This window comes from Heptranchias perlo, unplaced genomic scaffold (genome assembly GCF_035084215.1).
Source record: "Heptranchias perlo isolate sHepPer1 unplaced genomic scaffold, sHepPer1.hap1 HAP1_SCAFFOLD_257, whole genome shotgun sequence".
In the NCBI taxonomy this organism is placed as follows: domain Eukaryota; kingdom Metazoa; phylum Chordata; class Chondrichthyes; order Hexanchiformes; family Hexanchidae; genus Heptranchias; species Heptranchias perlo.
In genome coordinates, this window is record NW_027139269.1 from 40,296 (window position 1) to 52,322 (window position 12,027).

Consider the following 12,027-nt stretch of genomic DNA (forward strand, 5'->3'; position numbering starts at 1 on the left):
AGCGTGGGGGGGTCGAGGGTGGACTCGAGTGTGGGCGCGAGGGGGTCGAGGGTGGACTCGAGTGTGGGCGCGAGGGGGTCGAGGGTGGACTCGAGTGTGGGCGCGAGGGGGTCGAGGGTGGACTCGAGGGTGGGCGCGAGGGGGTCGAGGGTGGACTCGAGGGTGGGCGCGAGAGGGGGTCGCGGGTCGCTGCGGCCAGTAGATCTGAGTCTGGTCCTGTTGCAGGGTGATTAATGTGACTCCGGTCCCTGGTGACGTGCTCCGGGAGAACACGGACGATGTCCTGCAGGACGAACACCTGAGTGACCAGGAGAACGCTCCGGCTATCTTACCAGGGAGACCGGCCGAGCTCTCGGCGGCTCCGGCCAATCTGGCCTTCACCATGGAGACCGAGGGCTGGGACGAGACTGACATCAACCGGAACAAACTGAGGATCAGTATCAGCAAGGTCAGTGGGGTCACCGGGTCACGGGTCACTGAGGGACAGTGTGAGGGAGAGAGATTAACATCAGTAGAGATACAGTCAGTAACACAGGGCGCTGGGGGGAGAGGGGTTACTGAGTGACAGTGTGAGGGAGAGGGATTAACATCAGTAGAGATACAGTCAGTAACACAGGGCGCTGGGGGAGAGGGGTTACTGAGTGACAGTGTGAGGGAGAGGGATTAACATCAGTAGAGATACAGTCAGTAACACAGGGCGCTGGGGGGAGAGGGGTTACTGAGTGACAGTGTGAGGGAGAGAGATTAACATCAGTAGAGATACAGTCAGTAACACAGGGCGCTGGGGGAGAGGGGTTACTGAGTGACAGTGTGAGGGAGGGGGATTAACATCAGGAGAGATACAGTCAGTAACACAGGGCGCTAGGGGGAGAGGGGTTACTGAGGGACAGTGTGAGGGAGAGGGATTAACAGCAGTAGAGATACAGTCAGTAACACAGGGTGCTGGGGGAGAGGGGTTACTGAGAGACAGTGTGAGGGAGAGGGATTAACATCAGTAGAGATACAGTCAGTAACACAGGGCGCTGGGGGAGAGGGGTTACTGAGTGACAGTGTGAGGGAGAGGGATTAACATCAGTAGAGATACAGTCAGTAACACAGGGCGCTGGGGGGAGAGGGGTTACTGAGTGACAGCGTGACGGAGAGGGATTAACATCAGTAGAGATACAGTCAGTAACACAGGGCGCTGGGGGAGAGGGGTTACTGAGTGACAGTGTGAGGGAGAGGGATTAACATCAGTGGAGATACAGTCAGTAACACAGGGCGCTGGGGGGAGAGGGGTTACTGAGTGACAGTGTGAGGGAGAGGGATTAACATCAGTGGAGATACAGTCAGTAACACGGCTCTGGGGGGAGAGGGGTTACTGAGTGACAGTGTGAGGGAGAGGGATTAACATCAGTAGAGATACGGTCAGTAACACAGGGCGCTGGGGGAGAGGGGTTACTGAATGACAGTGTGAGGGAGGGGGATTAACATCAGGAGAGGGACAGTCAATAACACAGGGCTCTGGGGGGAGAGGGGTTACTGAGAGACAGTGTGAGGGAGAGGATTAACATCAGTAGAGATACAGTCAGTAACACAGGACGCTGGGGGAGAGGGGTTACTGAGAGACAGTGTGAGGGAGAGGGATTAACATCAGTAGAGATACAGTCAGTAACACAGGGCACTGGGGGAGAGGGGTTACTGAGTGACAGTGTGAGGGAGAGCGATTAACATCAGTGGAGATACAGTCAGCAACACAGGGCGCTGGGGGAGAGGGGTTACTGAGTGACAGTGTGAGGGAGAGGGATTAACATCAGGAGAGATACAGTCAGTAACACAGGGCGCTGGGGGGAGAGGGGTTACTGAGAGACAGTGTGAGGGAGAGGGATTAACATCAGTCGAGATACAGTCAGTAACACAGGGTGCTGGGGGAGAGGGGTTACTGAGTGACAGTGTGAGGGAGAGGGATTAACATCAGGAGAGGTGCAGTCAGTAACACAGGGCGCTGGGGGGAGAGGGGTTACTGAGTGACAGTGTGAGGGAGAGGGATTAATATCAGTTGAGATACAGTCAGTAACACAGGGCGCTGGGGGGAGAGGGGTTACTGAGAGTGCGAGGGAGAGAGATTAACATCAGTGGAGATACAATCAGTAACACAGAGCGCTGGGGGGAGAGGGGTTACTGAGTGACAGTGTGAGGGAGAGAGATTAACATCAGTAGAGATAGTGTCAGTAACACAGGAAGCTGGGGGAGAGGGGTTACTGAATGACAGTGTGAGGGAGAGGGATTAACATCATTGGAGATACAGTCAGTAACACATGGCCAGGGGGAGAGGGGTTACTGAGTGACAGTGTGAGGGAGGGGGATTAACATCAGGAGAGGTACAGTCAGTAACACGTCTCTGGGGGGAGAGGGGTTACTGAGTGACAGTGTGAGGGAGAGGGATTAACATCAGTAGAGATAGTGTCAGTAACACAGGGCGCTGGGGGGAGAGGGGTTACTGAATGACAGTGTGAGGGAGGAGGATTAACATCAGGAGAGGGACAGTCAATAACACAGGGCTCTGGGGGGAGAGGGGTTACTGAGTGACAGTGTGAGGGAGAGGGATTAACATCAGTCGAGATACAGTCAGTATCACAGGGCGCTGGGGGGAGAGGGGTTACTGAGTGACAGTGTGAGGGAGAGGGATTAACATCAGTTGAGATACAGTCAGTAACACAGGGCGCTGGGGGGAGAGGGGTTACTGAGAGTGCGAGGGAGAGAGATTAACATCAGTGGAGATACAGTCAGTAACACAGAGCGCTGGGGGGAGAGGGGTTACTGAGTGACAGTGTGAGGGAGAGAGATTAACATCAGTAGAGATAGTGTCAGTAACACAGGAAGCTGGGGGAGAGGGGTTACTGAGAGACAGTGTGAGGGAGAGGGATTAACATCAGTGGAGATACAGTCAGTAACACATGGCCCTGGGGGGAGAGGGGTTACTGAGTGACAGTGTGAGGGAGGGGGATTAACATCAGGAGAGGTACAGTCAGTAACACGGCTCTGGGGGGAGAGGGGTTACTGAGTGACAGTGTGAGGGAGAGGGATTAACATCAGTAGAGATAGTGTCAGTAACACAGGGCGCTGGGGGGAGAGGGGTTACTGAGTGACAGTGTGAGGGAGAGGGATTAACATCAGTAGAGATACAGTCAGTAACACAGGGCCCTGGGGGAGAGGGGTTACTGAGAGACAGTGTGAGAGAGAGGGATTAACATCAGTGGAGATACGGTCAGTAACACAGGACGCTGGGGGAGAGGGGTTACTGAGAGACAGTGTGAGGGAGAGGGATTAACATCAGTAGAGATACAGTCAGTAACACAGGGCGCTGGGGGGAGAGGGGTTACTGAGTGACAGTGTGAGGGAGAGGGATTAACATCAGTAGAGATACAGTCAGTAACACAGGGTGCTGGGGGGAGAGGGGTTACTGAGAGACAGTGTGAGGGAGAGCGATTAACATCAGTAGAGATACAGTCAGTAACACAGGGCGCTGGGGGAGAGGGGTTACTGAGAGACAGTGTGAGGGAGAGGGATTAACATCAGTAGAGATACAGTCAGTAACACAGGGCTCTGGGGGAGAGGGGTTACTGAGAGACAGTGTGAGGGAGAGAGATTAACATCAGGAGAGATACAGTCAGTAACACAGGGCGCTGGGGGGAGAGGGGTTACTGAGAGACAGTGTGAGGGAGAGAGATTAACATCAGGAGAGATACAGTCAGTAACACAGGGCGCTGGGGGAGAGGGGTTACTGAGTGACAGTGTGAGGGAGAGAGATTAACATCAGGAGAGATACAGTCAGTAACACAGGGCACTGGGGGGAGAGGGGTTACTGAGTGACAGTGTGAGGGAGAGCGATTAACATCAGTAGAGATAGTGTCAGTAACACAGGACGCTGGGGGAGAGGGGTTACTGAGTGACAGTGTGAGGGAGAGGGATTAACATCAGTAGAGATACAGTCAGTAACACAGGGCGCTGGGGGGAGAGGGGTTACTGAGAGACAGTGTGAGGGAGAGAGATTAACATCAGGAGAGATACAGTCAGTAACACAGGGCGCTGGGGGAGAGGGGTTACTGAGAGACAGTGTGAGGGAGAGGGATTAACATCAGTAGAGATACAGTCAGTAACACAGGGCGCTGGGGGAGAGGGGTTACTGAGAGACAGTGTGAGGGAGAGGATTAACATCAGTCGAGATAGAGTCAGTAACACAGGGCGCTGGGGGAGAGGGGTTACTGAGAGACAGTGTGAGGGAGAGGGATTAACATCAGTAGAGATACAGTCAGTAACACAGGGCGCTGGGGGGAGAGGGGTTACTGAGAGACAGTGTGAGGGAGCTGGATTAACATCAGTAGAGATACAGTCAGTAACACAGGGCGCTGGGGGGAGAGGGGTTACTGAGTGACAGTGCGAGGGAGAGGGATTAACATCAGTAGAGATACAGTCAGTAACACAGGGCTCTGGGCGGAGCTGGAATAACATCAGTAGTCTCCCTGTGCAGACGCAGTGTGTTATCGAGGAGGATCGGAGCCATGTGCCAGGCCCCTGCTCACCGGTCCGAGGGGCGCCAGACTCCCCGGGACAGGAACGACAGCCTTCACTGAGATATCGCCGTGTCAACAGCCCTGAGTCGGACAGGCTGTCCACTGCAGACGCCAGGGGAGACGGACAGGAGAAGAGGTGAGGTCACGCACTCGGTGGGACCAATCCCACTGCCCCTCACTCTCCCATATCCCAATCTAATCCCACTGCCCCTCACTCTCCCATATCCCAATCTAATCCCACTGCCCCCCTCACTCTCCCATATCCCAATCGAATCCCACTGCCCCCCTCACTCTCCCATATCCCAATCTAATCCCACTGCCCCCCTCACTCTCCCATATCCCAATCTAATCCCACTGCCCCCCTCACTCTCCCATATCCCAATCTAATCCCACTGCCCCTCACTCTCCCATATCCCAATCTAATCCCACTGCCCCCCTCACTCTCCCATATCCCAATCTAATCCCACTGCCCCCCTCACTCTCCCATATCCCAATCTAATCCCACTGCCCCCCTCTCTCCCCATATCCCTGTATCAATCCTAATCTAATCCCACTGCCCCTCACTCTCCCATATCCCAATCTAATCCCACTGCCCCTCACCCTCCCATATCCCAATCGAATCCCACAGCCCCTCACTCTCCCATATCCCAATCTAATCCCACTGCCCCTCACTCTCCCATATCCCAATCTAATCCCACTGCCCCTCACCCTCCCATATCCCAATCTAATCCCACTGCCCCTCACCCTCCCATATCCCAATCTAATCCCACTGCCCCTCACTCTCCCATATCCCAATCTAATCCCACTGCCCCTCACTCTCCCATATCCCAATCTAATCCCACTGCCCCCCTCTCTCCCCATAACCCTGTATCAATCCTAATCTAATCCCACTGCCCCTCACCCTCCCATATCCCAATCTAATCCCACTGCCCCTCACTCTCCCATATCCCTGCATCAATCCCAATCTAATCCCACTGCCCCTCACTCTCCCATATCCCTGCATCAATCCCAATCTAATCCCACTGCCCCGCTCTCTCCCCATAGCCCTGCATCAATCCCAATCTAATCCCACTGCCCCGCTCTCTCCCCATAGCCCTGCATCAATCCCAATCTAATCCCACTGCCCCGCTCTCTCCCCATAGCCCTGCATCAATCCCAATCTAATCCCACTGCCCTCACTCTCCCAAATCCCTGCATCAATCCCACACTAATCCCACTGCCCCTCTCCCATATCCTTGAATCAATCACAAACTAATCCCACTGCCCCTCACTCTCCCATATCCCTGCATCAATCCCAATCTAATCCCACTGCCCCGCTCTCTCCCCACAGCCCTGTATCAATCCCAATCTAATCCCACTGCCCCGCTCTCTCCCCATAGCCCTGTATCAATCCCAATCTAATCCCACTGCCCTCACTCTCTCCCCATAGCCCTGTATCAATCCCAAACTAATCCCACTGCCCCGCTCTCTCCCCAAAGTCCTGTATTACTTTCTAAATGGTAAAAAGTTAAAAACAGTGGATGTCCAAAGGGACTTAGGGGTTCAGGTACACAGATCATTGAAGTGTCATGAACAGGAGCAGAAAATAATCAGTAAGGCTAATGGAATGCTGGCCTTTATATCTCGAGGACTGGAGTACAAGGGGGCAGAAGTTATGCTGCAGCTATACAAAACCCTGGTTAGACCGCACCTGGAGTACTGTGAGCAGTTCTGGGCACCGCACCTTCGGAAGGACATGTTGGCCTTGGAGGGAGTGCAGCGTAGGTTTACTAGAATGATACCCGGACTTCAAGGGTTAAGTTACGAGGAGAGATTACACAAATTGGGGTTGTATTCTCTGGAGTTTAGAAGGTTAAGGGGTGATCTGATCGAAGTTTATAAGATATTAAGGGGAACAGATAGGGTGGATAGAGAGAAACTATTTCCGCTGGTTGGGGATTCTAGGAGTAGGGGGCACAGTCCAAAAATTAGAGCCAGACCTTTCAGGAGCGAGATTAGAAAACATTTCTACACACAAAGGGTGGTAGAAGTTTGGAACTCTCTTCCTCAAACGGCAATTGATACCAGCTCAATTGCTAAATTTAAATCTGAGATAGATAGCTTTTTGGCAACCAAAGGTATTAAGGGATATGGGCCAAAGGCAGGTGTATGGAGTTAGATCACAGATCAGCCATGATCTCATTGAATGGTGGAGCAGGCACGAGGGGCTGAATGGCCTACTCCTGTTCCTATTAATCTCACCGCCCCCCTCTCTCCCCAAAGCCCTGTATTAATCTCACCGCCCCCCTCTCTCCCCAAAGCCCTGTATTAATCCCACCGCCCCGCTCTCTCCCCAAAGCCCTGTATTAATCTCACCGCTCCGCTCTCTCCCCAAAGCCCTGTATGAATCCCACCGCCTCGCTCTCTCCCCAAAGCCCTGTATTAATCCCACCGCCCCGCTCTCTCCCCAAAGCCCTGTATTAATCTCACCGCCTCGCTCTCTCCCCAAAGCCCTGTATTAATCCCACCGCCTCGCTCTCTCCCCAAAGCCCTGTATTAATCTCACCGCCCCGCTCTCTCCCCAAAGCCCTGTATTAATCTCACCGCCTCGCTCTCTCCACAAAGCCCTGTATTAATCCCACCGCCTCGCTCTCTCCCCAAAGCCCTGTATTAATCCCACCGCCCCCCTCTCTCCCCAAAGCCCTGTATTAATCCCACCGCCTCGCTCTCTCCCCAAAGCCCTGTATTAATCCCACCGCCCCCCTCTCTCCCCAAAGCCCTGTATTAATCCCACCGCCTCGCTCTCTCCCCAAAGCCCTGTATTAATCCCACCGCCCCCCTCTCCCCAAAGCCCTGTATTAATCCCACCGCCTCGCTCTCTCCCCAAAGCCCTGTATTAATCCCACCGCCCCCCTCTCTCCCCAAAGCCCTGTATTAATCTCACCGCCCCCCTCTCTCCCCAAAGCCCTGTATTAATCCCACCGCCCCGCTCTCTCCCCAAAGCCCTGTATTAATCTCACCGCCCCGCTCTCTCCCCAAAGCCCTGTATTAATCTCACCGCCCCGCTCTCTCCCCAAAGCCCTGTATTAATCTCACCGCCCCGCTCTCTCCCCAAAGCCCTGTATTAATCTCACCGCCCTGCTCTCTCCCCAAAGCCCTGTATTAATCTCACCGCCCCGCTCTCTCCCCAAAGCCCTGTATTAATCTCACCGCCCTGCTCTCTCCCCAAAGCCCTGGAGAAATCTCACCGCCCCGCTCTCTCCCCAAAGCCCTGTATTAATCCCACCGCCCTGCTCTCTCCCCAAAGCCCTGTATTAATCTCACCGCCCCGCTCTCTCCCCAAAGCCCTGTATTAATCTCACCGCCCCGCTCTCTCCCCAAAGCCCTGTATTAATCTCACCGCCCTGCTCTCTCCCCAAAGCCCTGTATTAATCTCACCGCCCTGCTCTCTCCCCAAAGCCCTGTATTAATCTCACCGCCCTGCTCTCTCCCCAAAGCCCTGTATTAATCTCACCGCCCCGCTCTCTCCCCAAAGCCCTGTATTAATTTCGCTGCCCTGCTCTCTCCCCAAAGCCCTGTATTAATCTCACCGCCCCGCTCTCTCCCCAAAGCCCTGTATTAATCTCACCGCCCCGCTCTCTCCCTAAAGCCCTGTATTAATCTCACCGCCCCGCTCTCTCCCCAAAGCCCTGTATTAATCTCACCGCCCCGCTCTCTCCCCAAAGCCCTGTATTAATCTCACCGCCCCGCTCTCTCCCCAAAGCCCTGTATTAATCTCACCGCCCCACTCTCTCCCCAAAGCCCTGTATTAATCTCGCTGCCCTGCTCTCTCCCCAAAGCCCTGTATTAATCTCACCGCCCCGCTCTCTCCCCAAACCCCTGTATTAATCCCACCGCCCTGCTCTCTCCCCAAAGCCCTGTATTAATCTCACCGCTCCGCTCTCTCCCCAAAGCCCTGTATTAATCTCACCGCCCTGCTCTCTCCCCAAAGCCCTGTATTAATCTCACCGCCTCGCTCTCTCCCCAAAGCCCTGTATTAATCTCACCGCCCTGCTCTCTCCCCAAAGCCCTGTATTAATCTCACCGCCCTGCTCTCTCCCCAAAGCCCTGTATTAATCTCACCGCCCCGCTCTCTCCCCAAAGCTGAATATTAATCTCACCGCCTCGCTCTCTCGCCAAAGCCCTGTATTAATCTCACCGCCTCGCTCTCTCCCCAAAGCCCTGTATTAATCCCACCGCCCCGCTCTCTCCCCAAAGCCCTGTATTAATCCCACCGCCCTGCTCTCTCCCCAAAGCCCTGTATTAATCCCACCGCCCCGCTCTCTCCCCAAAGCCCTGCATCAATCCCACCGCCCCGCTCTCTCCCCAAAGCCCTGTATTAATCTCACCGCCTCGCTCTCTCCCCAAAGCTCAATATTAATCTCACCGCCCCGCTCTCTCCCCAAAGCCCTGTATTAATCCCACCGCCCCGCTCTCTCCCCAAAGCCCTGCATCAATCTCACCGCCTCGCTCTCTCCCCAAAGCCCTGTATTAATCTCACCGCCCCGCTCTCTCCCCAAAGTCCTGTATTAATCTCACCGCCCCCCTCTCTCCCCAAAGCCCTGTATTAATCCCACCGCCTCGCTCTCTCCCCAAAGCCCTGTATTAATGCCACCGCCCCCCTCTCTCCCCAAAGCCCTGTATTAATCCCACCGCCTTGCTCTCTCCCCAAAGCCCTGTATTAATCCCACCGCCCCCCTCTCTCCCCAAAGCCCTGTATTAATCTCACCGCCCCCCTCTCTCCCCAAAGCCCTGTATTAATCCCACCGCCCCGCTCTCTCCCCAAAGCCCTGTATTAATCTCACCGCCCTGCTCTCTCCCCAAAGCCCTGTATTAATCTCACCGCCCCGCTCTCTCCCCAAAGCCCTGATTTAATCTCACCGCCCTGCTCTCTCCCCAAAGCCTGTATTAATCTCACCGCCTCGCTCTCTCCCCAAAGCCCTGTATTAATCTCACCGCCCCGCTCTCTCCCCAAAGCCCTGTATTAATCTCGCTGCCCTGCTCTCTCCCCAAAGCCCTGTATTAATCTCACCGCCCCGCTCTCTCCCCAAACCCCTGTATTAATCCCACCGCCCTGCTCTCTCCCCAAAGCCCTGTATTAATCTCACCGTTCCGCTCTCTCCCCAAAGCCCTGTATTAATCTCACCGCCCTGCTCTCTCCCCAAAGCCCTGTATTAATCTCACCGCCTCGCTCTCTCCCCAAAGCCCTGTATTAATCTCACCGCCCTGCTCTCTCCCCAAAGCCCTGTATTAATCTCACCGCCCTGCTCTCTCCCCAAAGCCCTGTATTAATCTCACCGCCCCGCTCTCTCCCCAAAGCTCAATATTAATCTCACCGCCTCGCTCTCTCGCCAAAGCCCTGTATTAATCTCACCGCCTCGCTCTCTCCCCAAAGCCCTGTATTAATCCCACCGCCCCGCTCTCTCCCCAAAGCCCTGTATTAATCCCACCGCCCTGCTCTCTCCCCAAAGCCCTGTATTAATCCCACCGCCCCGCTCTCTCCCCAAAGCCCTGCATCAATCCCACCGCCCCGCTCTCTCCCCAAAGCCCTGTATTAATCTCACCGCCTCGCTCTCTCCCCAAAGCCCTGCATCAATCCCACCGCCCCGCTCTCTCCCCAAAGCCCTGCATCAATCCCACCGCCCCGCTCTCTCCCCAAAGCTCAATATTAATCTCACCGCCCCGCTCTCTCCCCAAACCCCTGTATTAATCCCACCGCCCCGCTCTCTCCCCAAAGCCCTGCATCAATCTCACCGCCTCGCTCTCTCCCCAAAGCCCTGTATTAATCTCACCGCCCCGCTCTCTCCCCAAAGTCCTGTATTAATCTCACCGCCCCCCTCTCTCCCCAAAGCCCTGTATTAATCCCACCGCCTCGCTCTCTCCCCAAAGCCCTGTATTAATCCCACCGCCCCCCTCTCTCCCCAAAGCCCTGTATTAATCCCACCGCCTCGCTCTCTCCCCAAAGCCCTGTATTAATCCCACCGCCCCCCTCTCTCCCCAAAGCCCTGTATTAATCTCACCGCCCCCCTCTCTCCCCAAAGCCCTGTATTAATCCCACCGCCCCGCTCTCTCCCCAAAGCCCTGTATTAATCTCACCGCCCTGCTCTCTCCCCAAAGCCCTGTATTAATCTCACCGCCCCGCTCTCTCCCCAAAGCCCTGTATTAATCTCACCGCCCTGCTCTCTCCCCAAAGCCCTGTATTAATCTCACCGCCTCGCTCTCTCCCCAAAGCCCTGTATTAATCTCACCGCCCCGCTCTCTCCCCAAAGCCCTGTATTAATCTCACCGCCCTGCTCTCTCCCCAAAGCCCTGGAGAAATCTCACCGCCCCGCTCTCTCCCCAAAGCCCTGTATTAATCCCACCGCCCTGCTCTCTCCCCAAAGCCCTGTATTAATCTCACCGCCCCGCTCTCTCCCCAAAGCCCTGTATTAATCTCACCGCCCTGCTCTCTCCCCAAAGCCCTGTATTAATCTCACCGCCCTGCTCTCTCCCCAAAGCCCTGTATTAATCTCACCGCCCTGCTCTCTCTCCAAAGCCCTGTATTAATCTCACCGCCCTGCTCTCTCCCCAAAGCCCTGTATTAATCTCACCGCCCCGCTCTCTCCCCAAAGCCCTGTATTAATTTCGCTGCCCTGCTCTCTCCCCAAAGCCCTGTATTAATCTCACCGCCCCGCTCTCTCCCCAAAGCCCTGTATTAATCTCACCGCCCCGCTCTCTCCCTAAAGCCCTGTATTAATCTCACCGCCCCGCTCTCTCCCCAAAGCCCTGTATTAATCTCACCGCCCCGCTCTCTCCCCAAAGCCCTGTATTAATCTCACCGCCCCGCTCTCTCCCCAAAGCCCTGTATTAATCTCACCACCCCGCTCTCTCCCCAAAGCCCTGTATTAATCTCGCTGCCCTGCTCTCTCCCCAAAGCCCTGTATTAATCTCACCGCCCCGCTCTCTCCCCAAACCCCTGTATTAATCCCACCGCCCTGCTCTCTCCCCAAAGCCCTGTATTAATCTCACCGCTCCGCTCTCTCCCCAAAGCCCTGTATTAATCTCACCGCCCTGCTCTCTCCCCAAAGCCCTGTCTTCATCCCACCGCCCTGCTCTCTCCCCAAAGCCCTGTATTAATCCCACCGCCCCGCTCTCTCCCCAAAGCCCTGCATCAATCCCACCGCCCCGCTCTCTCCCCAAAGCCCTGTATTAATCTCACCGCCTCGCTCTCTCCCCAAAGCCCTGCATCAATCCCACCGCCCCGCTCTCTCCCCAAAGCCCTGCATCAATCCCACCGCCCCGCTCTCTCCCCAAAGCTCAATATTAATCTCACCGCCCCGCTCTCTCCCCAAAGCCCTGTATTAATCCCACCGCCCCGCTCTCTCCCCAAAGCCCTGCATCAATCTCACCGCCCTGCTCTCTCCCCAAAGCCCTGTATTAATCTCACCGCCCCGCTCTCTCCCCAAAGTCCTGTATT

At 55.2% G+C, this 12,027-nt stretch overlaps 1 protein-coding gene across 1 annotated transcript in view; it reads left to right on the top strand.

Moving 5' to 3' along the window:
- The window catches only part of LOC137310520 (tau-tubulin kinase 1-like), a gene marked incomplete at its 5' end in the record, with an annotated part of 115,442 nt that overhangs the window by 30,443 nt on the left and 72,972 nt on the right, over window positions 1–12,027 (top strand). Inside the window, 2 exons of the mRNA XM_067978290.1 lie at window positions 226–448; window positions 4,511–4,689. Coding sequence (XP_067834391.1) covers window positions 226–448; window positions 4,511–4,689 — 402 coding nt within the window. The remainder of the gene's footprint in view (window positions 1–225; window positions 449–4,510; window positions 4,690–12,027) is intronic.